The following is a 25,800-nucleotide window of genomic DNA, read 5'->3' on the forward strand; positions in this document are numbered from 1 at the left end:
TGAAAACCTCAACTTCTGCAATAAGATCATTCAAGTAACTGCCCAAAATGAAGCCAAAATATATCAAATTGCATATCCTGCGGTGCCTCTTGTAACGAACAAGACATAGGTTAAAATCATGAGAGGCCCAGACAACAAACTTGGAGCAGGATTCAGTTGCAGGGGCCTCTGAAACCCAGAACGCAACACTTACACAAATACGAGTGGCTTCAGATGTGCTGGATAAAGCATTCTGCTTTTCATGATTACTTCAAATTCCCTAAATCATGTCAATAAATTAAACAGGTTCGAAGGACTGAAGCTATCAGAAGTCATCCAATCTATGTTATCTGCTTTCTGAAATTCAGGGAACCACGATAGGCCAAAGAAAATAATGGACAACCAATCGTCATACACTGTCTATTAATATGTCACCGCTGGAAATTAGCGGTTCTTAACAGAAAATACAATTACCATAACCGAAGCATAATATAGCCCATCCAGCTATCAGTTGCTCAATTATCAATGTCTTCACCACAGGAATTGCAGTGCACTTCGTTATCCAACCATCGTACGCTTTCGACCTCTTTGCCGCACTGCATAAGTTATTAAACAGTGAGAAGAAAAGAAAATGTGAAATAAACTAAATCAGTTGGTTTTCCTCCTAAAGTGGAAAGCGAAGGGAGGAACAGGTTTCACCTTGAGCTAGTTTGTTTAATGTAGACGACCACTGTTTCGAGGACTTCCGATATGCAGCAAGTATCCGATCCATCTAAAAGACAATGAACATTATCCATAGATCAGATTTAGTTTCGAATGCATTCGTGTCTCAGGACACATTCCCAAGACAGCCCCTCAAATTGAAATCACTTTCAAGTTTGAAGAAAGGAGACAAACGAGCTTATGAAAGTCATTTCAACATAAAATAACTTTTCAAGAACTCTTCAACAGGGATAGATTTCATGCAAGATCCAGATGCATTCAAATTTTCAGAAGCACTTGAGACAAGTGGCTGAATACAGGGACATTTTTCAAGTTGAAAAAATCAGGTAGTGTTAGTTTCCATTTCTAATGATAAAGCAGATACACAAAGAACTGCAGATTTCTCGTGCTCAGCCACAGACAGAATAAACACCACGATAAATAAAGTAAAATAAAATAAAAAGAAATAAGAAGAGCAACTGGCATACCACATTTCCACAGGACGAATGCATAGAAAGCAGCGCTCTCTCAAGTACATACAGATCAACAGCTTTATCTTCTGGAAGTGTTGATGTAAAGCTCAGACCAAAATCAATAAGAACCTGAAATTATGTGATATATAAAGTCCAGACTGATGAAAACAACTTCCTAGTAACATTCCGATAAGAACTCTTCGCCAGCACCAACAACAGAAAAACAAAACTAAAAAGAACTCAAATGCCACACGAAACTGGAGACCACTACCTAGAGAGCAAAAACCGCAGATGTCGCAAAGAAGAAAGATGCAAGGGCTGCTTCCTCAAGAAATAGCTTAGCAATACTAGCCTAAAATAGGTGATTAAGCATGAGATATCGAGATCATGGCATTTTGCTCGTTCTCTATGTGTTTAATCATAGCCTAGAGTTCATAACACTTCCTATCCATTCCGGTACGAAGGTAAAGACTTTACCAGCTGATTGGTGCTGCTCTGGATCAACATGTTGGAAGTGGTCAGGTCTCCATGAACCAGACCTCCATCGTGAAGCTTCCCAATCGCATCGCCAATTTGCGCAGCGATATCAACCAAACGCTCTTCCACGACACCATGCAATCCAAACTCGAGAAACACATCCTTGACCGATGGGCCATTCACGTATTCAAACGTCAGAGTATGCAGTACTGGGTCCACACCATACAGAACAGGAGTCGAGACCCCCAAGCGTCTAGCTTTCGTCATGCACCTAGCCTCCTGCTCCATAGCGAATGGACGAGTAAGGTGGACCAGTACATCATATCCACAGCAACACTTACTTCACAAAATGTCTATCAAACTAACCGCATTCAAGCGCTTCAAAGTGAGTTTTGAGTCCAGGGACGGATGCCGGTACGTCTTTGAGAAGCGCTCTTTGATGATGCACCTCCTTCCCACAAAATTGGACTCGAAAACTCTCTGAAAAATCAGATTTTTACGCCAAATACGTTACGACGAGGGGTCTTCGCGGCGGAATTCGAAAGCTAATCAGATGTGGCTTATCAAAATTTCTTAGACAAGCGAAGTTCTCAATAATCACACAGAAGATAATCTGGAAAATCAGCAAATCGATAGAACAAGATCCAAACTTTTCCACTCACAGCTTCTGCACCTTGCTTCAGCAGGACGAGAGAGCCGCCACCGCCACCGGCATTGGCATCCACCTCCATGGCAAGGCCCTGCTTGTTCTCGTACTGTGTGAAAGGTTGACCCAGAAGCGAGTCAAATGAGGCTTTGAAATAATTCTGTCCAGAGAGAAAGAGAAAGCAGTGATTGACTGATCCCTTGTCCAAAGAAAGCGAGATCAGAACATGAATCGGAGCCGAAGCAGTAATGGCGTCTGGTAATTCACATGTGACAGATTATAGCAGCGTGAGAAGGAAGCCGCCTCCAATACGGGATTGGAGCTTGTTTCCTTGTCAGCGAAAGAAAGCTGAAGAACAGAGAGGGAGAGAGAGACCTCGGCAGTGGCTTCACGAGATCTTCGAGGAAGTGCGTCAACTTCAATTCGAAGGCGAGAAGCGAGAGGTGCGACGAGAGGGATGAGCCAGCGACGAGGGTGAGAGGCGGAAGCGAGCGTGAGGAAGACCTCAGAGGAAAGACCGACAGAGGGAGACCCAAACTGGGATTAGATTTAGGTTTACAAGATTTTTAAGAAAAAAATCGATCCAATCCAAACGGTCCAAGGAAGCGGTTTCACCATGAAATCGAAAACCGAACTACCAATCTGAGAACCGGACCAAATCGGCCGATTCGATTCAATCCGGACGATTTTTTTTTGTTCATCCTTAATATGCTTAACTTTACCGATGCTATTGGACCAAAAAAAAAAACTTTACCGATGCTCCGTTGATTTTCCTTATTTTCTGAATTGGGTTTGGTTTTGTAGTATTATAGACTTTAATCTTTGGCAACGGTAGGTCTCCATCAATTTGGAGAATATGGTCGTCATTATTACTCTGGTCGAATGCCGACATCTACGGCACTCAAAATCAAACATTTTCTTTTGGGGTATTTGCCAAAAGGATTTTGTTAGCATAATAATTTTTTAAAAATCATGAGACTAATAGTATGTTATGAATAGATGTATCAAACAGGTGGATCGAGTCGGGTCGAATATGGTCCGATCCGTATTAATCCATTTTAACATATTTTGACCTATTTTCATACGGTATAAATCTAACCACTCATATCCAATCCGACCCAGATTACTTAAATACTTATATATTTAATTAAATCATTGAACATTTAACCCGTTTTGACCCATTGTTATATAGTACAAATCTAAATATCCATATCCTACCCGACCCCGTATTACTTAAATACTTCTATATTTAACTAAATCATGGATTATTTATTTCTTATAATTTGTTAAAAAAAAATTATATTTCTAAAACATTCTCATGCAATTGATTTTTTTTATTTTTTTAAATATAAATATTTTTATTTTTTGAAAACATTATTTTTTTAATATTTAAAAATATTGCTTGAAAATTATTTTATTTTAAAATTAATTTTTTATTTTTAAAATTAATTTTTTATTTTTAAAATTAATTTTTTTAATTTTTATTTTCTATTTTCTCCTACGGAGGACGACGGCATTCCAAATCAATTTTTATTTTTATTTTTTTCTTTGTTTTACTTATAAAAAATTAAAATAAGAAAATAAGAAATATAAACTAATATACTTGAGTTGAGACCCATTTACAAGTGGATGCTTGAGAAGCTATAGGTCACAGGCCTAAAATGGTTCACAAATAGATTAAGTTAAGACCCATATACGAATAAACTTTATAAGCCTAAACACATAATTAACCGATTTTTTAAATTTGTTGGACTTATACATGACCCGAGTAAATAAAAGTGGGTCAATGACCCACATTGACATCTCTAGTTATGAGCAATAAACTTTTTAAGAGAGTGAATCTCACAATAATTTTTAATTAATTCTTATTTATTTTTTATAATCCAAAATAGAATGTTAGTATAAAAGTCTTGAGATGATTATTATATAATCAATTCTCTTATCAAAATCGGACGTCCCAAGCATGTCATCAACCCATTATTTTTATCTTTATTAAGCACATGCGAAACGTGCTACTTCCAAGCATCAAATCAAATAATAAGGATAGTAAAACAAACAGCACATCACAAATCAACAAAACACTATTTCATTAGTAGATATTATTTAACCCTAAGGGAAGCTACGGTAAATACAAGCCCACACTTATGGGCTGCTTCTTATGACCAACAAAAAGATACCGATTCGTAGTAGGGTTAAGGTCATATCTACTCAAAAAAGAGAGGCTACGTCACCTTCGTCCTCCACATCCACAGATCTCCATTACCTTAGTCCCGAAAAAGATTCAACAATGGACGGGTGAGATATAAAATCTCCGTAAGTCAACTCTTAAGTTCAAGTAAGGTGCCGATTCACTTAAGGTGGCCTAAACACACAATGCAACCGTCGATAATAGATTAATAGCGTGTGACTAGTGCCACGATCTAACTATTATAGGATCGGGTACATCCCAACAGTTAAACCCCAATCACATGCAATCTTACCCCGCCTTAGTCCACACATTGAACAATATATAACATGCAATCGATTGCACATAATCTAAGGCACGTAACCGTAACACTCATCACAATTTGCATGCACAATGCATCACATGTGTTCCAATTATTAAAAACCATTCCTAGTCACAGCAAAACCACGCTCTTCCGGCAGGACCGGGCATCATTCCATTCCTCCAGTAATGGCGACCCACAAGCCATGTGGTTCCAAGTACCCTCGGCATGAACTAACAGTAAGGCATTCATGTAAGGAGTGTTAGTCTACATCTTGCCGTGACAGACATCCGATATGCCGCGTGATTTCAAGTAGTCTCGGCACAAACATACTAGACTCGGTCCCAAGTACCCAAGGGGTTGGCTTTTTCTCCAAGTACCCGAGAGTGATGGTAACCATCATATGACCACACAAGCACGCTAGATAACCAGTAAACTTTTATCTTTGCATTAAATTTCAATGCACACTCGGTTGTGCTCAAAACTCGGCTCAAAGCCATTTTTCATGCTAAAAGTATAATGAGTGATACACACATGGTCACATAAACATATTTTATCCACTAGAATTTGCATCTTAAATAGGGTGATTATTCGTCTCAATTATAAAATTCTCAACAATCAAGGCACCCAACAATCATCAAACAATCACCCAATAATCACCCAATAATCACCCAACAATAATTATTTATTTATTAATCTAACTCAGGTTAATTAAAGTAACTATGATTAGTTAACCTTATTATAATTAATTAAGTCCATATTAATTAATTAACCCAACTTTAATCAGTCAACAGATATCAAATAAATTACTCGACCACAGTCATTAGCACCACAATAATTAGCTGATTCGGTTTCAATCAAACAATCCGACCATGGTTAATTAAAGTAACTATAGTTATCTAAAAGTAATTACGGTTAAATTAAAATAACTATGATAAATTTAATCCAATCATGATTAACATAAAGTAATCATAATTAAACTAAAGTACATACGGTTACTTTAGTCCGATTAAGGTTAATTTAATCTAACCATAGTCATTAATCTAACTCAACTACAATTAATCCGACTAAACCGCCATTACCACTAATTAACTATCCCTAAACGTAATTAACGTCTTAATTAGAGTTTATGGGTTAACTCATAGTGACATTCGGTGACGACTTGGGTGCGGCGGTGATGAATACGACAATGACGACATGGCAACGGCGCGGGTTCGGGGCTCATGGGTTCGGGCCTGGGGTTGGAGGGGTCTCGCGGGTCGGTGGCGGCCGGGACGGTACGAGGCGGAGGACGGCGGCTAGGCGACTTGGCCCGGTGACGACAGGGGGTGGCAAGCTTGACGAGCGGTGGAGGGGTCTGTAGGTCTTGAGTGTCGGGGTTCACGATGCATGGGGGCTCGGGTGCAGAGGCCGTGAGTCTCGGCTAGGACTTGGTGGGCTCGGGCGGCGATGAAACTCGGCTAGGCAGCCGCGTCGGGGGCAAAGCACGGCGGCAACATGCCGCATTGGCTCTCGGGTCAAGGGGGTCTTGGGCGTCATTTGTGGGCGCGGGCCGGCGGATGGCGTGGCGGCATGACAAGCCGGCGGCCCAACAACAAGGACTAGCTCGGCACGGCCGAATGACAACGGCGTGACGGGGTGATGGTTGGTCGGGGTGGTATGTGTTGGGTGGGAGGCGGGCCAAAGAAAAAGAGTAGAACGAAGAAGGAGGAAGAAGAAGAAGAGGGGGGGGGTGTCCCATCGGCATAGAGAGAGAGAGAGAGAGAAAGTTGGAAGGGGGGGGAAGCGAGGATCCGGATCCCCTACCATAAAGGTAGGGGTGACATTGAGGGATTCGTGCCGTTCATTTCAAAATAGACGGCTCGGATTCATTCACATCACTTTTTAAAAGGGGGGGAAAATTTTTGTCACGGGAAATTTCGAAATTTTAAAAAAAGTGATATGGATCAATCCGGGCCGTCCATTTTTTTATTTGGACGGCCCGGATCGATCATGTCACCCTTGGCAATGTTAGGGGATTTGGTTTCGGGAAGCGGTTGACGTGATGGGGAGGGGGACCACTAATCAAATCAATCATAATTTTTTTGTTTTACATTAATAATATCTAAGGGCGTTTCGGTAATTTGACAAATGGATACCGATTAGTCATTCGGCTTAATCGACTGAAGGTAATTTAGTATTTTCACACCTAGGATTCGGTCGGGGCTAGGTTCGAGTGCAAAGATTTTCGGTACTACGACGTGACGGCTTTGACTACTCGGGCTTGACTTTCTCTGATCGACGTATCAAGATAATTCAATTATTGTCTCTTAAATCCTCAAAAATATAATTTTATTTTTCAAGCAGGAATTCGTGATTTAAATTCATTGAATCCAGTTATTTTATAGACGTCAAAATTTCGGAATGTCACATTTTAAACTGGAAATGTTCTTACAAAACCGCGAGTTCGAGGAAGAGGAATGAGGCGACCACCACGAGCACATTGAGCAGGAACGAAAGCATTGATTTGCAGCTAAGGAAGAAATATGGACATTAGCAACTACATATAGAAAACTAAATTGCGTCCTTCAGTAATTTGAAGAATTTATTTCGCGTACAAGACTTGTTCAATTAGAAAAGAAAAACATAATAATCCCATTCCCATTCTCATTAAATACTACTCAAAAGTCCAAGCTTTCCGGGAAGTTTTATAAATAATGATTTGTCATGATGAATTATGTAAGTTGATTCTTTCTACTAAATTTAATGTTATAATTCATGTCTCTTTTTCCGACACATTTTTTTATTTTTAGGATTCACTCGTTACGATGCCTGTCATTCCATGACACTCCCCAAAACGAACGATACCTGATAACGTCCATGTGAACATAAGTAAGCCAAGCTCACCTAAGCAATTGATATCATAACATTAAGCAATATTAAAATGCTAAACAACATTATTATGACATTTTATGGCAAAACTGGACCTTATCCCAGAAAACATCATAAATTTCAAACAGTCTCTTAGGAGGAACAAACCTAACTTTTTTTTTTTTTTCGGTCAAAGAGGAACAAACCTAACTCAAGAAGTGCACAAGTGTCAAAATAGTAATCGATCTGAAGCCCAATTTTTATATAACAGTAAGATTGTCAGGCAAAAAAGGGGCAACGATCGATTTTTTTTTTATTTTTTTCCTGTTCTAAAATTAGTAGGGAGATAGATGTGAAATGGCAATATGATCACTTAAAACTTCAAAATCTTATAAAGTAAGAACAAAATACACAACACACACACAGTTGGAAGTAATGTAAGGACATACACAGTAAAACACAGTTTTAGTTCCATCTTCTTCATAGTCTGGGAAGATTGGATCTTGGTCCCTGCAGGAAGAGTTCTTTTTTCGGATTCTGTAGCGTTGGCTGTTCACTGGATTGAACCATGGGTCCGGCAACCAATCTCTCTACTCACGACTTTGCGTTAGGAATCCGCTCCGACGTATTGGCAGTATGGCCTGCAGTGTTGCCATAGCCACAAGAGGCTCGGCAAGGAAGTGAAAAAGACTCGAACTAGAGGTCGCTCTCCTATGTTCAAGTCTCGCTCACCACTAGATTGAACCTTTAAATTGCAGAGACATCTCTCTTGAGGTCACTGAGCAAACCACCCAGGGCTCAACAGAATCGATGCAAAGAAACCGCAAGAATCCGTGATCAAGCACTTCAAATGGAAACATTCAACAGTCATCCCCCTAACTTAAGCAGCACTAGGTAGACAAACCTCTTCAGCAATCGCTAGTTTTAATGCCGCAACACCGACCTACGATTGAATGGCTTTCGCCATGCCAAAAGCAGCCGCCGAAGCGATGGCACCAATCAAAGCCGTTTGCAACGCACTTTTGAAAGGTTTATTGCCAGTGAAGTAGCCCTTGGCATACCCGAAGATCAGCAAGGCCATCAGTGTCAAGATAACGGATGCCACCACAGCTTTTCCAGCTACTGGAATAAACATGTACGGAATGAGAGGAACGAGCCCACCCAAGACGTAGGCAATGGCAATCGTGAACGCGCTGTGAAGCGCTCTCTTAGGATCTGGCTTCTCGAGTCCGAGCTCAAACCTGAAATCGCAGTACTCAGTTGCATTTTCAGTTGCTACATTTTGGTTCAGGCATTAATCAAGATTATTATTGATCACTCAATTGCCAATGAACTACTGTATTCACAACACATTCATTTCATAGACAATATATGTGGAACCTTGCACTCAGCAAAAGACCAATAATCTGCTTTTGACACACATCATGCATCCATTCCTTCGAGAACCGTTTAATTAATCCTCAATATGTGGGATCTCACAGCAGAAACATGCAAATTCCAGATGGAATTCACAGATCAATCGATCATCCACATTAAACTGTACCCCAATACTCTTGAGAGCATTATAGTTCATTAGATCCCCCTATTCTAGATTGTTTGGATATTTCACTCTCAAACAACAACAACGGGGCATATTCTCCAGTGTTGTTTCTCTATCTGAAAATTGTTACCTATACTATACATACCATACAGTATGATTTTCATGCTTCAATAGATGGCATAAGCAATTTACTCAAATGGCTGATTTTATCAACAATATTTACATCTGGTCAAAAGAAAAGAGAAATAAGAGTCAAAGATTCTTTCACAGTTGATCCCACCATAACTCAGCTCCAGCCACTTATTCTAGGTACGGCAAAACGACCCGCACCTCATAGGCAATTTAAGAAGGAAGCACCTTTCAATTTTCTAAAGACTTTATCATCATGACCCTCCAAAGTAAGAACAACCTCAGCGCCAACAAAATGCAGTAAATACAGGTTCATGGAGTCCCAAATAATGTGTTGAAGCATACAAGGAATCTTGGCACGCAGCAGAACCTATATAGGGCAAGGGCTTCAAAGGAACCAGCAAAGGCAGGATTGTAGGGTTTTCTATAAGAAAAAAACAATGCTCATTGATGCAATTTCATATGGCAGTTAGCAGTTATAGAGCATACGATTGAAGAGCTACATTAGCCATTATAAAATTGAAATTCGGCTTTACATTGTGTCAGTCTCTCTCCTCAAAGGGTTCCATCTTCTACTGATAACAGGGTCACCCACATAATTGGGTTAAATCCAATAATATGACCATCTTCATACTGTTCTCACATTTCCGACGCAAAATTCATCGCGTTAGGTAGTTCACGAGGGACTTATAGCTTTGTTGATGTTACATGTTCGATTAATTTCCTGATCACGGTTTTTCTTCACTTTTCAGCCACGAGGGGCTGATTAACCATGCCATATGAGGTATGCAAGAATTTGACTTACTTCATCATGAAATCGAGCCATGCCTGGGGCTTCTTCCTGAGAGCATTGACGACTGGGCCATATTCATGAGGCTCTATACCATACTGTGCAAGTATCTCAGCTATCTCTGCAGCCTCTGCAGTTGAGGAACACCCTCTAAATCAGTTGAGAATTTAATGTCTTGAACATGATATCAAGACCGCATGGACCCAACACGACTCTGGAGCAAGGTAAAACATTATTGTACTACAGAACTAGGATTTTACTCATCCCACATAAAAGTGGGGAACCTGTATCTGGAACTCTGATGATCTCTTCTTGTTCTCTCTTCAGCTCCCTTGCGTAATTGTCCGCCTCGCTCTTAGCTGCCAGATACCTGCACTTTCCCTCATCGTTGTTAATCAAAAGGACAACTTCCACGCACTCTTTACACTTCAAGAGAAGGTTAGTTTCACGTGCTCCCAGTGAGTTTCGGCCTAATAGTCATATCTTCATCGACGTGTGTTAATTTGTTTAAAAAGGAAGACATTCCTCGCATCTTTGCTGAATTTAAGACCAACACTCTTGGAAAAAAACAAAAATCAATAGCAAATTCGAATTCTTGGCATGATCCAGCTTAGACGCATCAGACTAAACCCGTCCATTCAATTTACTTTTGTATCAGCAGTTGAAGGAAGATGCGAAAAGGAGAGTATAGGACCAGATTAAACAAACCAGGAGAGACGGCGGAAAAGCAGAGACCTTTAACAATCTCGGAGAAAAGGCAGGTGCAAAGAATGAAGAGCGGAAAGGACAAAACGAAAACGGAGGAAGTACCCGCCGAGACCCATGGAGATGGCGCCGGCGGCGACTTCGGCAATGCCGGCGGTGAGGACGATGGACGAGGAGGCGTTGGCGCCGGAGAGGCCGGCGGCGAGGGCGAAGGGGACGGTGAGGCCATCGGAGACGCCGATGATGATGTCGCGGACGATCTCGCCGGCCGTGAAGTGGGCCTCCTTGTGCTTGCTCAAGAGCAGCCTCTGCTGCTCCTCTGCCCCCGAATTCCCCCTGTTGTTTTCGCCGTCAGCCATGAATCGCCGCGATTTCTTCCTTTGGGTCGCAGCCGCGGAGACGAAACCGACGACACACAACCAAGCGAGCGACGGCGCCTGTTGACTCGAAGAGGGTGATTATTGTCTTTGTCCTTTTGTATATAAATGGGTGGATGAACCGACCGGCCAGTGGCCGCCACTGGTTCGCGCAGGTGCCTTGTGAACTGGAAGAACAGTGGTGGCAATCTCATAAATTCCGAACTGTATAGGGATCCGAATGCAAACAAGGTTACATTGTTCTGTTGCCTAAATGGGGGACATTTGACCAATTCTAAGATATAGAGGGACCAAAAGGAAAATAGATCAAATTCCCGGACGACCCAAAACCATGGCACACGATTTACCCTTCTCTTCTTATGAACGTTTTACCCATCGAGTACTACAATCGGGTTATGTACGTATCCACCTACACATCCTTGTCATCGAGTCATACATATTACGGGAAAAACTTAGACCAGTTGTCATCGCAGTAAATGTTAAATCTCGATACCCACGCACCTAAAAGATTATATTCAATTCCAGCTTATTTGGCCGGAATTTCTCTCCCAACAAAATATTTTTTTTAATTGAAAGTCGTCTTTTGGTTTTCAATTAAAGACAAACAAGTTTCGTGGTGAATCCGAACAGGAAATATCACAGGCACTATGAAAATGAACAACTTGAATTTCAACAAGACTGTACAAAACCAAACCAAGCCGGATTTTGATGGACGATAAGACTTGGGCAAAATAGGACGAAGTGTAAACAAACTATGTCGAAATTCTAAATCACGACAAACCTTGAAATCATTATGATATTATGCCGGAATTTAATTGATAACGCAACACTCGGGATAAAGATACACACCGGAGTTTAATTGGCGACGTGGATTTAGAAACTATATCTAAGAAACACACTGGAATTTAGTTAACGATTCGAGTCCGAAAGATAAAAATATACTGTACGAAAGTAAAGATATTGAAAGATAACAAATTTATTTGATTTGTGTGGATGTTCTTCATTGGATGGAAGATGGTATTTATAGTGGTTGAGCGAAAATTGCTCCGAAGCGATTTTTAGCGACGGTGCGCCTGTTCTCATGATGCCATGATCTTGTTCACATGCAGTTGTTCCTTTAAAATGCATGTCGGTTGTCCCACAGTCACAACCAATCTATTCTCAAATAGCTTCGTGCTCGCTACCATATCTCAATGTGTTCACCTTTCTTCAACACATTGATGGTTTATCAATCCCCATCAATCGGTATCCTTGATAGAATGATGACAGTTATGGATACGCAATAGCATCGATACCGATCTTAATCGTCGATGATTAGCCATGAGTTTAATAATTCATGTTGCATGAATCACGTATCGATGACCTAGTCACTTTTTTGTGCAAACAAAGATATAAAGTGCAATGTATCGGCCTTCGAAACTAACCGTTATGAATGAGTCTCGAGATCGTCTCGCGTCGAGCGTACACTACTGTTAATCGTACCAAGAAAACATATGCAATATCCAAACCTTAACTTATGCAACATTTCGGCCAACCAAAAAAAAAAAAATTATGCAACATAAGTATTTGCAAGGATATTATTGTCTATTTGTTTCGAATTGGCGAGTTCGACGAAAAGGGAGGGGGTTAATGCTACAAGAATCTTTCATCAGGAGGCTCGAAGCAATTACCCTTCGCCATGGACGCTTGACGGTTGACCCCACTCAATTCCATTGATACCCTTTTCAACCCTTTTCAAAGTAGGAACTTCACCGACATCGACTCACAACCTAGTAAACTTTTTTTTTAGTTCGAAAACCTGGTGAAAACTTCCAGTGTGGTAGTTTCGCAAAAAGACTAACACTCCGTTAGCAACTCTTGCTGGAAAATTATTTAAAAAATCCTAAATTTATTGTGTCAATTTAGTCTTAATTTTTTTTTTACCAATTTAATCCTAATTCAATTTATTTGGCTGGATGAAGTCGACGTGACACTGTCGGTATTGATGTGGGCTTTTTTAGATATTATTTTAATAATAATTATTATTATTTTTTCTTTTCTTTAGTTTTCTTTTTTCCACGAACTCTTAGGGCTTGGACCCCCTCGCCTAATGCTGGCGAGGGTGTCCCGACCCCAAGAGTTTGAGGGAAAAAAATTAAAGAAAAGAAGAGAAAAGAAAAAATTTATATAAAATTCGTAAAAAAATTTAAAATATCATTAAAATATAATTTAAAAAGTTCACGTCGGCGTCGGTAATGCCACGTTAGCACCGGCTGGTCGAATAAACTGAATTGGCAAAAATTTAAAAGATTTAGAATTAAATTGACATGATTGCTATAGGTTTAGGAATTTTTTTGGTAATTCTTCTCAACTCTTGCAACTGATTTTGTCTTTGTAATGATAATTATGCATGAAGAATGAGTTATTGGGCGTTAAAAAAAACCCCCCATTTTCTTTTTATGGCTATAGGATTAGGTTTACTTGGAGAAATGAATGGGATAGGGATGGACATCATGATGCTCTTAACTCTTTTTGAGGGTCAAAAGCATCTTTCCAAGTTTCTGGGTAAGCTTGATAGGTGTAAAGTTAACAACAAACATCATTCAGGGGAGCACCTCCATTATTGTCTATGCACATCCCACCTTAGTTTATTATCAACGTAAACAAAAGCCGAGGACCAATTTTGACGATGCGATTAAGCTCCTCGATTGAGCAACAACATACTCGGATATCATCAAACTCATCGAAAACAAAGTTGAAACAAAGAGTGAAGAGAAACAAAGTCACATGGTGACCCCCGCAAGAGCCTAGATGTCCCCCATTTGACAAAAGCAAAGGTGAAAATGAAATGAAAAAAAAAAAAACAAGGGCCAACAGTTTTGGACATGAGGTCAAGTCCTGAAGAGCTTGGCAATGGAATAGGCGGCCGCAGATGCGATGGCGCCGATGAGGGCGGTCTGGAGGGCACTCCGGAACGGCCGGTCGCCGGTGAAATGGCCCTTGACGAAGCCGAAGACGAGCAGCGCAGCGAGCGTGATCCCGACGGAGGCGAGCACGGCCTTGTCGGCGATCGGAATTGCCATGTACGGCATTAGCGGCACCATACCGCCGAGCACATACGACAAGGCAATGGTCCCCGCGCTCTGCAGGGCTCTCATGGGGTCTGGCTTCTCTAGTCCTAGTTCAAACCTGAAGGGAAAGTTTTTTTGGCCATTGCCCTCATAAGTTTCAGGTGTCGATGCAATGCAACTCGAGAGAGAAGAGAGATCGGTGGATTCATGGCTTACTTCATCATGAAATCGACCCATGCTTGAGGGTTCCTCCTCAGGGCATTCACGACGGGCTCGTACTCGTGGGGTTCGACCCCGTATTGTGCCAATATTTCCGCGATCTCAGCGGCCTCTGCAACATAAAATCGGGGAAACTTTAGTCGCCCTTCTCTGCAACTCAACATTACCTCGTGACGCAACGTTTTCGCACAAAGAATTGCAAGAGAAATCGTATCGACAAATGAATGATTCCCCTACGATTTCACGTCCAGGTTAGTATAATGTTCAGTGTTGCATTCATTGCTTATCATAAGATATCTCCCAGAAAAAATGTGGTTATATGATAATTAATCTGAACTGGGAAATGAGGGTAAAGAGACCTATATCCGGCACCCTAATGACCTCTTCTTGTTCTCTCTTTAGTTCTCTATAGTAGTGGTCAGCCTCGCTTTTGGCTGCCAGATACCTGCACTCACATATGACCATTGCATTAAAATAACTAAATAAGCATCGTTTAGGTATACACAGTAGTCAGCACAGTAAAGAAAACGCCTTTGAAGTACTCGAAAAGTTACCCTCCGAGTCCCATGGAAATCGCACCGGCCGCGACCTCGGCGACACCGGCGATCAGAATGATGGAGGATGTGACGTCGGCCCCGGAGAGGCCGGCGGCGAGGGCGAAAGGGACGGTGAGGCCGTCGGAGACGCCGATGATGATGTCGCGGACGACCTCGCTCGACGTGAAGTGCTTCTCCTCGTGGTCGTGCAGGAGCAGCCTCTGCTTCTCCAGGTCGGAATGCCCATTCGCGGCCATGATGTTTCACACCAGCTCCTTTTTGCACAAAGAATATTGTTAAGAAAAGGAGCAATCGAGTAGCTCGTGCGATGAAGTGAAGAAGAGTAAGCGAGGGGCGTTATATAGAGGCATAAGGAGTGTGGAGTTTGTTAATTAGGGCGTGTGTCGGGATGCCAATTAAGAAAAGGTGGTTCACATTTCTTTTTTGTAACACCACTTCCTTAAGCACGCTACATTCATTTTATGAACTAGTATACCACGTCTATGCCCGTCAAACAGGTGAGTCATGTTAAAAATGATCTCGCCTAAATAGATCTATTTAATCCGTTTCGATATATTTTTATGCAATACAAATATAAGGGAAAATTCTAAATAAGGGCATGAAGTGCTCTCATATTCTCAAATAAGAGCCCGAAGTGAAATTTGTTTCAAACAAGGGCCTGAAGTGTTTAAATCGTTTCAAAAGAGGGCCTGACCAAAGGGCATTTTTTTCCTTTTACTTTCTTTTGCTATTTTTTTTTTTGTTTTTAACTTTTATCTTCTTTCTTTTTCTTCGTCCTTTCCCTCCCCATCTCCTTCGCCACTCACCACCGCCATCACCACCGCACCTGCAAGTCACGCATCCCCCTCCCTCCGGCTCCGCCGCCGGCCACCACGGCCCGGGGAGCGGGCCCACCTCCCTAAGTGTGTCGGTCCTTGTCGTCCAATCCGTTGCACTGGCGGGGGCAACGCTCTTTGCCGACCCCAGCAACATCTCGTCCTTCGCCCTCTCCGCGCCCCTCACCGTCGACCAACCCCTGTTCGTCCCTCTGACCTGCTCGTGCAACCCCCACAACGGCACCAACATCTCCTGCGCCAACACCACCTACACCATCCGCTCCAATGACACCTTCTACCGCGTCTCCACCGGGGCCTTCGAGAACCTCACCTCGTACCGGTCGGTTGAGCTCGTGAACCCCGAACCGGTCCCCACGAACCCGACCATCGGGGTCGACGTGATGTTCCCGATCTTCTCCAAATGCCCCACGAGACCCCGGTCGGGGATGGGGTCAATTTCCTGGTCTCGTACGTGCTTCAACCCGGCGACAACCTCTCAAGCGTCGTGTCGAGATTCGGGATCCAAGAACATAGCATAGTGGGCATTAATGGTGACAACACCAAACCTATCGAGACACTCTTCCCGCCCGTCTCTAATCTCCCAAATATGACCCAACCCATCGTCTCCGCCTCCACACCATCAGCGAGAAGAGAAAGAACATGGCTTATCGTGGGGCCGGCAATCGTGGTCGGAGTCCTCGGGGCATTCTTGATTCTGGGGATCGCGCTCTAGCTCTACGGAGAAAGATCGAACAAGAAGAGGGGTCCGGGTTCGCGGCCGGGGCCGGCCAATCGGGAGGAGGATGGCGTACGGTGAGAAAGGGTCAAGGGAGATGAAGGTGAATCTGATGGCGAACGTGTCGAACCGCTTGGACAAGTACGGGGTGTTCGGGATCAACGAGCTCAAGGAAGCGACCGACGGGTTCGACTCGAGGTGTCTCATCCAGGGTTCGGTGTACAAGAGTTGTCCGGATGGCGAAGTGTTCGCGATCAAGAAGATGAAGTGGAACGCCTACGAGGAACTCCTCGTACTCAATCTCGAGCCGCTCCGATCCGAGCAAATCCCCGTTGGCGGCCAAGCCATTGCTAAGGAGTTGCGAAACGTTGGCAGACGAGGCGGGCATCATGATGGAGTCCAAGCCGTTCGGATCCCGCGACTTAAGTCGGCAGGTCTCAATGTTGGTGAGGGCAGATCTGAGCCAAGTCCGGACCTCCACTAGCCGCTCTACCCGCGACGAAGAGCGTCGCCCCCGACCGGTGCAGCGGACCGGACGGTAAGGGCCGACACGCTCAAGGAGGTGGGCCCGTTCCCGGGGCCGTGGTGGCCAGCAGCGCCGCCGGAGGGAGGGGGATGCGTAACTTGCGGGTGCGGTGGTGATGGCGGTGTTGGTCGGCGAGGGAGATGGGAGGGAAAGGATGAAGAAAAAGAAAGAAGATAAAAGTAAAAAACAAAAAAAAAATGGCAACTGAAAGTAAAAGGACAAAAATGCCCTTCGATCGGGCCCTCTTTTGAAACAATTTAAGCACTTCAGGCCCTTGTTTGAAACAAAATGCATTTCAGGCCCTTATTTGAGAAAATGAGGGCACTTCAAGCCCTTATTTGAAATTTTTCCCAAATATAATGATTCATACCCGACCCGACACTACACGATCGGACCTATGTTCTTCAAGTACTTATTTAATCAAATCTAGGAAAATTCGTACCCAAATTGAGGTGAGAATGCAGAATGAGTAAGGAGGCGAGAAAGAATGAAAAGAGAGTCATAAATGTGAATTGGGTCTAAGTAAGTTATAAACCTATTTACGACATATTTACGATCCATTTATGACACCTATATTATGTTTAAACACATTTATGATTTATTTATTGAATATAACTAACATATATAATTACTAGCCCACCAAATACGGGTTAAGAAACACGTTTAAGACTCATTTTAACAAATCTAACCACGTCATGCCATAATATATTATAAGCGAATCTTAAAAATAAACGGTTCATATTCAGCGATCAATGACATTCTTTTCTTTTCATTTTTTCGACCCGCTTGACCATGATAAAGACGAAACACTAGCTTGACCTATGTAGAGAAGAAATTATCATCAAAATCTCCTATTATCTATGAAAATCTAGATCTAAGATCACATAAAGATGTTCACTCCCGACTCGGAGGCCCATTGGTTGCGATAGGCTAAGTCTCATCGTAACAGCTCATTCACTAATATAAAACAAACCCACTTGTTATCACATGCCGTTTGATAGATTAAGCTCATAATATGAATTGTAAAACAGTTCTAGGGTTTCACTCTCTCTGGTCCCTTGCAGATTCCTGGGAAAAAGCAAAGGCGAGGATTGGATACCCAAAGGGTGCCACCGCATTTTTACCCGTATCCATTCAGCGAAGGACACGTGTCTCATGGGCCCACAATTCAGATTTTTCAGCATACTCTTCCCAACTCACTTTCCTTTTTCCATAAACACCGCTCCCTCTTTCTTCTTCCCTTCTTGCTCACCCGCGGGCCACGACGCCTCTCTCCCATATTTCTTCTTCCTTGGTCTTACTCGCCCACGACCCTACCGACGAGCTGGTCCTCATCCATGCCGAGTAAGACAAGCTTCACGGCGAGATGCTCAATCTCCAGCACGTCGCTGCTTTGCTCCCCCGCACCAACATCTCGGCGTCCGTCGACTAATCCATCGCCGGCTAGTCGCCGAGGCCGAGATCCTGGAGTGAAGGAAAAACCGACTTCCATCGCCCATATAAACCCAAAATCGAATCGCAGCGGAAATATGAACAAGGGCAGCAACAATCAAAGAAAAGATCTCTGAATTAGCACATTTTCTTCTTTCATGAACCATTTAGAAGCAAATAAAAGAAAAAGTTGCTGGCCTCTCTGTCTCTCTATCTCTAAGGTGTATCTGCGATAATGATCTTGAAAGACACTTTTTCCCAGTTTTTTTAGGGCTTCTTCTTCGCCTTCGCTTGGTGATTCGTAGGAGGCGACAGCGGAGAGGCAGCGTGGTTCGCCGACGAGAGGGCAGGGCGGGGTCACAGGCGACGGCCTCTCTTTCTTTCTTTTTTTTTTTTGGTCGAAAACGGCCTCTCTTTCTGAACGAAAGAGAAAGGGGTGTTTATGGAAAAAAGGAAAGTGAGTTGGGCAGAGTATGCTGCAAAAATCTGAGTTGTGGGCCCATGAGACACGTGTCCTTCGCTGAGTGGATGTGGGTAAAAATGCGGTGGCACCCCCTGGGTACCCAATATTTTCTCGGCAATCGATTAATAAGAGGGTCCACATGTTTTATGGGCGTGGATGGATGTGGGGTGGGGGGGATTCTGGAAAAGATATGTTCACTTTGGAGTCGTTTGTCGTTTCTCTGTCCGAAATTCGATCCGGTTCGTCCACCAGTTTGAAAAAGGCGATTGGAACTCAGAAAGTATGGATATTCACGCGATTCAAAAGAGTCATCGTCACCAGGTCACTAAAGGCGTGTGCCTAACACAAGGCCACTCTTCCACAGGTTTGAAAGGATGCTTTGTCGGTATGAATGGAGAAAAGACATTATCTTTCCCCTTTGGTCCACCCTAAAGAGAAAAAGATGTTGTATGCTCTTGCAATTACTCATTATGCATGTGAGATTACACCCCAAAAAAAAAAAAAATCAAACAAGACCCGCCATTTCTTTTTATCGAAATCAAAGATTATACTTTTTTCTTTTCGGTCGGATAAAGATTATACTTAACCCGTTGCATAAACGCCTTTGAATAAATGGAGTTAGTCAAGTCCATGACTAGGGTTTTGTGCTTTGAAGCGAGCTCAATTGCGCTGAAAGGGACCCTCTCTTACCCATGTGAGGAAGTCCATGACGATTGTAAAAGGCATAACGAGAGCTTTTCTCTTTTAATTTATCTCACAACAAAAGCCTCCCGACTATATATCATGTATAGACTCGAAATTCTCTCTTAGTGAATCAAAGTCTAAATGAAGAATTTGAGGAAGATGGAGAGATATCGAATCTTGCCCTCAAAGATCTCCATTCTAACTTGTGTATTAGGCCATACTTCAGATGCGAAAACCAGTCAATGTTTCTTTTTATTGATCAAGTGGAGATCTTCTATATCTCATTAGACCTATCAAATGGACGGGTGGGATCGAAGATTGTCCAACCTATTTTGAGCCATTTTCATGCAATAGAAATCTAGCTACTCATACGCGACTCATACCATATTGATAAAACACTTTCATATTTAATCCAAATTTAAAAAACTTGTTTCTTCTAAATTTCTAAATTTTATTCTTTTTTTCCTCTCTTTTTTTTTTGTGGGAAAATCATTGGATTTCCTTCTTCCTCCGTCGATTGTCGACCGGAGATTTCCGGTGATTGAATGACGACGGGCGGTGGCCGACCAAAACCCGGCGAGGCTCGAGCTCGCCGTGGCCTTCGACGATCGATGGTGGAGGAGTAATAAGGAAAAATAAAAACAAAGAAAATAAAATAATAAAATATTAAAAAAATTCTATTTTTTTAAAAGAATCTTGCGACCCTTGCTAAAAATTCTAGTTTATAACACACTTAAGTTAAAATACGCCTCTTAGACCCATTTTACCACCTCTACATCTCACATTATAACGATGATGTCTCATCGTTCACTCGCTCATTTGTTTCCTAACGTACAAAGATTCACATAACTTATTAAAAGTCATGGGGACTAAACTTGTTAATTAATGAACGTGGAACTGAAGCATGACAAAATAATTGCTGTACGTTTTATTCAGATGCCATCAATAATGTATCTTTCTTTCTCCAACAGCTCAGGTTCACACGCCAATGGGAAATCATTTCTATCATGCTTTTCTAGAAACGCGGGCTTCTTCCATTTGCCCGAAAATATCTCCATCTTGGTCATCATAATCCATTATGCCTCCCGTCCCGTGTCCCGTCCGGACAATTTATCCATAAAACCATCTTTATCTCAAACTGATTTTTGGCATGACGAAAAATTTCAATCCGGATATGCCAGTGACGAATCTATCGAAATCTCAAGATGGAAATAGGGATTTTGGTGAATTTTCAAGATGTGAAGGAGCTCTCGAGACAGATCCGACGTATTTTAGCAGATCCCGAAATGAGGCTATTCATGAGACCCGTTTATGTTTAATTTCTACATCGGGGTCTATGTCGCACGCTAATTATCCGAGTTGTTAATCACATGTTTTCATGCCAGCAATTTAACGAAGATGTTAGACGAAAGCTAATGGTCAGTAGGGTTGTCGCAAGGTAGGATCCTAAAAATAAAGTATCATCTTTCTCGGAGATAATGTAGCTTGATTTAGCATTTGATTATGTCGCCACGTGAACTCATGTTTCATGAATGGGAGGGACATTACAAGGGCAAAAGTAAAGAAGGAAAGGAAAAAGTTAGAAGCTCACCTGACTTAGCAATTAGGGGAAGCAATTATTGAAAAAGGCTAAAGTGCAATGCATCGAGCACCAAACTTCTGACCCACATAATTACCCTTGAGCAATTTTTTTTTTTACATGAAGTAACTGGAATATATAGTTATATATTTGAGTTGGGGTGACATAAAGTTTCACTTTCATCAATGTGAAAGTCTGATAAAGTGATAAGAGAGAGCGCAATGATTTTTTTTTTTTTTGTGACTTTTTTTTAACAAAGTTGCTTTAATGGGTCTGAAAACTCAAGAAAATAGCAGACAGGTACGCATGTTTTTCTTCTCCCATGCCGATTATTTTGACCAATTTTGAATTTTTTTCGTACACGGTTGACCGGCATTGAATGAAAATTCCAGTGAAATGAACTCTGTACCTATGTATTACCACGTACACTAGCACAGCTATGCATGGGCCAAATTTGTAATCTTTTTAAGAGAAAATGTCTTCCCACGTTCGCATAGTACTTAGGAACGGATTATAGGAGAACAATTCGATATGTACGAGCTAAAATTTCTATTTACTCGAAGAGCTTATTGAATAACCGGTTATCGATTGCCTGGATGGAGAGCCCAGCTCTTCGACGATCTGTCCGAAAAACTCGAATTATTATTACCGACATGCGATTTCAGAGCCGAACCCTACCCTTTTGAAATTAAACATCAGGCCCTCCTTCTCCTGTCAACTTTCGTGTAGTGGGAACAAGTCCCACTCAAACTTCAGACGTGTGAGGTATTCAAACGGCGATGCATCGAAGAAGGAGAAGAATGCCTTTAAGAAAGTCCCTGAAAGATGAAAAAATAATCTCGGTCTTCCCCTCTCCACACGCCCCTTTTCCCCCACCATGAAACGCAGCTCGCGAATTGGAATCTGGATTCCGGCACACGTGGGAGGCACGAGTCCACTGCCGAAGAGCAAAAAGCAGGGGGGGCAACTTTTCTGCCCGTGACCGGTGATGGTGGCCGTCACCTTCTTCCTCTCCTCTGTTTCTTTATCCATGGTGGGCATGATTGCGTCTGCTTTTGCGGTGTTCTTTGCCCGATCCTTCGCCCGATGCCATGTGTTGTCCACACGCACCGAGAGAAATTTTAATATCGAAAGGGACAACTGACGAAAATGGAATGAAATGACAGAGGGTGATGAGTGATTCGCTGGCTCCTCTGCTTTTCTGGGAGGACTGGTCCTTGCGGGATTCCACTGCAGAGTTGCCACACGCCACACGGAATTGACCGCTGAAGAAGATGAAGATGAAGATGAAGATGAAGATGAAGTATGGAAATTGGAATGGTCACTCTGCTTTTCAGCTTTTTAAGTGAACTGAATGATGCCGATATCGCCATCGGATTCTTCGTCCATTTGTCCTCGAGAAGTATATTTCATTTCGCTTAGCCTCCTCCACTTTGATGATGAACGACCATTTACCCCCAAATTCATATTTTCGATGATTCGTCTTGGCTTGATCTGAATTCAGCTAGACTCGGGGTATGAATGCTTATAATAGAGAACGACGATTGGTGATGTTTGCTTGGCTGAAGTTGTCCTTGTGGATCAAGAATGTTGAGTTTTTTTCTTTATTTGAACTGCGCTTCAACAGCGATTACGATCACTTAAAAAGTATGCTCACAATAGAAAAATGAGACACGGAGGCATGGTCGTGCATAAATTAAGGGATCCTAAGTAAATTGTGAAAGCGAAGAGGAGACAATTTTAGAATTTGAGGGCATTTCCGCCAAAGTTCATGCATGTTAATTGTGGATCTTGTATCCATCATACCACCTTTACTCTCTCTTTTTCTTTTTTCTTTCTCTCTCTCTCTATCTCTCTAGAAAAATTGTCAAAAAAGTGATAAATCTTTGCACTTTTGTCAATTTAGTTTCAAATCTTTTAAGTCTGTCGATTCAGTCCTATTGACAAAAAATCGCCGATGTGGCACCTCCGACGCCGACATGGACAAATTATAACAGTTCTTTAATAATTTTATTTAAAAAATTATTATTTTTATTATTTTTATTTTAGGGGGCCGTCAACCTTCAAACCCCGAATCAGGAAAAAGGGAACAAAATAAAAAAAATTAGAAATCATTTTATAAAATTATTAAAAAATTATTATAATTTGTCCAATTCAAGACCAAATAAGTCACATAGTACAACCGATCAGCGATTTCTGGTCAATAGGACTGAATCGACAAAGGTGAATATTTTTAAGATTGAATTGATATAAATACTAAAAATTTAGGACTTTTTTTTTTTTTACAATTTCCCCCTGTCCTTCAGCTCGTGGCTAATTCCCTGCTGACTTTGCTTAGATTGAATCAAGAAAATCCATAACGACATCTGCTTTCCAGAGAGGTACTGAATCACCTTTATGTATGGTGATAATCATAAGGGTCTAGATCTCGAGATCAAAGAGATCTTATCCTAATTAGCAGTGGAGGTATATATCCCTCTCTTTTTAAATCCACTGATCTTCAATGACCATAATATTGTTTTCTCATGTCCAGAACTACAAGTTTTTTTTTTTTTTTCTTTTCTGTGCTAGTAATTGTCATTATGTGCCGGTGAACGCCAAAACACTACTGGTAAAAAGACTCATCGGTAAATTTATCTTAAGATAACTAGTTTGGAAGTTATTAAGTTATTTTTATGAAATTACTAACTTTTTTTGTAGTTTACAAATAGTAATTTTGTTATGACTTAACCACTTTTATTTTCCAAAAAAAAAAATATTTGAATAACTTCCTCGATGCTTTGAATTTGCTACCATTTATATGAAATTACAAACCGGCGACTTATTATTTCACTATTATATTTCATCGGCTAATTTTGAGATGAACCGTGTTGTTCGATTTACCAACTCTGTTATTCGGATGCAAACTTTTAGATGCATTGGTTAGCCACCCTTTACTTTAGAGTTGAGCAATCGAACCGATTCAACTTAAGAATTGGCTGACTTACTCGACCAATTTTAGGCCCACTCACAGAGGGACCGGTTCGATGCTCAGGTCCAAAAACTAGAAACGATTCTCGATCCTACCCAAGAATCCAGAATATAAAAGGGTTGAACCCAAAATCGAATAAGTTTTGATTTGATTCACACCTAACCCTACCTAAGTTCTTTTAGGCTACGATTGATTGCCGGCAGGATAAAAATCGGGATATGGTGTATTTTATCCTATTTTGTGTTTGATAGATGTTTAGGATAAGATAAATGGATATAGTCCAAATAAAAATATCTTAGAGGAAGGGTGTGATAGATCCAAATAGGATTTTTCAAGAGAGTAAACACGAGAAGAATCGGGTTTTTTCCACAATCACCTCCTCTCCTTTGCACCGGGTTAATCGAAGGCCGCCTTTACGGTGGCGACAACCATCAAGGTGGCCGCCTCTCCAATAGCCCCAGGATAAGTCTTCGGCAGCAAAGCCATGTATTCTCAACTACCTTGTTCTTTAATCAATAGTTTGATAGTTTAATATGATATGTGGTCATGTTTCTCGTTCTTTAATAGCTTGAACCTTTCCAACATTCAAAAGGAGTCGACTTTTAAGGTAGCTCTTCTAAACCACCTGCATGAGTCCATCTTCAACTTGTAAAAAAAGGCCAAATAATTTCTACTTATAAAAAGAGGCTGAATAATTCCACCGTGGTGCACTTGTTTACTTACTCGACCGGACTAGTACTAAGGCGAGTAATACTGGATCCGCTCGATTGATGTCATGCCCAAATTTAGATGGCACAAACCTCCATTTAACACTAAGTCACTCATCACAATTCATTATTAAATAATTTCTAAAGCATTTTGATGTTTCAACAAAACAGACAGTTGTGCCTTGTCTCTACTTACCGACTTTATATCCACAGTTCATCGAGCAGTAAATAGGATAAGACAAAATCCTTAAATTTTTTTATCATATCCTATTTAGTCCTATTCTAATGGCCAAACACAACCTTGCTCTTTTTATTTTCAAAATATATTTGACATATTATCATCAAACATAAAGAATTAAATTCATAAATTACACATGCACACTGTACATGTAATAGAACGAAAAAATATAGAAAAAAAAGCGTCGACCGATTCGGGTTACCTTAGTAAGTGGCTCCAAGGTCACCTTGAAAAGGTATTCTACCAAACATTAAGTTACTCTATTACCAACCTAAACTAGGGCAACCATAGGGCAAGTAGGGGTGTGTGCATATCATTTTATTTTTTTAAATGCCTTAGCTAGTTAAAAGGAAAGGTTCACTTTTTATCTTCATTCATATACGCAATAAATCTAACAATTCTTATTTACACTTATATTCGGGGTCAACCAATTTCGATCTTGCCAAATTTGGAGTCTCTTTTTTTTACTGCACTTATTGGACCTATAATCACATGAAAACCATAAAAGCCAGTTGCTGAGAAAAAGGTAGAACCATAAATACTATCCGAAATAGTGGAGTGCTTGATAATATTCCATTCCTTGAAAGCTAATGAGGTAGCTACTAAAGCATAAACTACTCGTTTTACTTCCCTCCGGATGAAAGGAGAAAAGGGGTATTAAAAAGAGATT

The 25,800-nt window shown here is 41.4% G+C and overlaps 3 protein-coding genes across 4 annotated transcripts; all 3 read right to left on the reverse strand.

Moving 5' to 3' along the window:
• Positions 1–204: 204 nt before the first annotated feature.
• Positions 205–17,401, reverse strand: LOC115740033 (EKC/KEOPS complex subunit bud32). 2 transcript variants are annotated; one of them, XM_048279505.1, is made up of 7 exons: positions 17,391–17,401; positions 2,294–2,413; positions 1,998–2,111; positions 1,632–1,910; positions 1,170–1,283; positions 679–751; positions 205–575 (listed from the first exon to the last, which is right to left on the reverse strand). In XM_048279505.1, the coding sequence occupies exons 2-7, from the start codon at positions 2,360–2,362 to the stop codon at positions 538–540; spliced, it is 687 nt and encodes a 228-aa protein (XP_048135462.1). In that variant the 5' UTR covers positions 2,363–2,413; positions 17,391–17,401; the 3' UTR covers positions 205–537. The 2 variants fall into 2 exon arrangements, with proteins under 2 accessions (XP_048135462.1, XP_030529244.1); XM_030673384.2 differs by lacking the exon at positions 17,391–17,401 and adding an exon at positions 2,653–2,733 and having other exon boundaries at positions 2,294–2,437.
• LOC115740030 (vacuolar iron transporter 1) lies at positions 7,980–11,308 on the reverse strand. Its single transcript, XM_030673382.2, has 4 exons — positions 10,883–11,308; positions 10,357–10,442; positions 10,088–10,202; positions 7,980–8,854 (listed from the first exon to the last, which is right to left on the reverse strand). The coding sequence occupies exons 1-4, from the start codon at positions 11,134–11,136 to the stop codon at positions 8,557–8,559; spliced, it is 753 nt and encodes a 250-aa protein (XP_030529242.1). The 5' UTR covers positions 11,137–11,308; the 3' UTR covers positions 7,980–8,556.
• Positions 14,016–15,301, reverse strand: LOC115740014 (vacuolar iron transporter 1-like). The gene is made up of 4 exons (XM_030673361.2): positions 14,978–15,301; positions 14,783–14,868; positions 14,421–14,535; positions 14,016–14,322 (listed from the first exon to the last, which is right to left on the reverse strand). The coding sequence occupies exons 1-4, from the start codon at positions 15,214–15,216 to the stop codon at positions 14,025–14,027; spliced, it is 738 nt and encodes a 245-aa protein (XP_030529221.1). The 5' UTR covers positions 15,217–15,301; the 3' UTR covers positions 14,016–14,024.
• Positions 17,402–25,800: the final 8,399 nt, after the last annotated feature.

The sequence above is a fragment of the Rhodamnia argentea genome, chromosome 5, assembly GCF_020921035.1.
Source record: "Rhodamnia argentea isolate NSW1041297 chromosome 5, ASM2092103v1, whole genome shotgun sequence".
Classification (NCBI taxonomy): Eukaryota; Viridiplantae; Streptophyta; class Magnoliopsida; order Myrtales; family Myrtaceae; genus Rhodamnia; species Rhodamnia argentea.

Coding starts and splice junctions, on each gene's coding strand:
- LOC115740033 (XM_048279505.1), bottom strand. CDS start 2,362: ATGGAGGTGGATGCCAATGCCGGTGGCGGTGGCGGCTCTCTCGTCCTG. Junction 1,284..1,631: donor AGAGCAGCACCAATCAGCTG/GTAAAGTCTTTA, acceptor ACATAATTTCAG/GTTCTTATTGATTTTGGTCT. Junction 752..1,169: donor ATTCGTCCTGTGGAAATGTG/GTATGCCAGTTG, acceptor ATTGTCTTTTAG/ATGGATCGGATACTTGCTGC.
- LOC115740030 (XM_030673382.2), bottom strand. CDS start 11,136: ATGGCTGACGGCGAAAACAACAGGGGGAATTCGGGGGCAGAGGAGCAG. Junction 10,443..10,882: donor ATCTCCATGGGTCTCGGCGG/GTACTTCCTCCG, acceptor GGGAAAGTGCAG/GTATCTGGCAGCTAAGAGCG. Junction 10,203..10,356: donor CATCAGAGTTCCAGATACAG/GTTCCCCACTTT, acceptor CCTCAACTGCAG/AGGCTGCAGAGATAGCTGAG.
- LOC115740014 (XM_030673361.2), bottom strand. CDS start 15,216: ATGGCCGCGAATGGGCATTCCGACCTGGAGAAGCAGAGGCTGCTCCTG. Junction 14,869..14,977: donor ATTTCCATGGGACTCGGAGG/GTAACTTTTCGA, acceptor ATGTGAGTGCAG/GTATCTGGCAGCCAAAAGCG. Junction 14,536..14,782: donor CATTAGGGTGCCGGATATAG/GTCTCTTTACCC, acceptor TTTATGTTGCAG/AGGCCGCTGAGATCGCGGAA.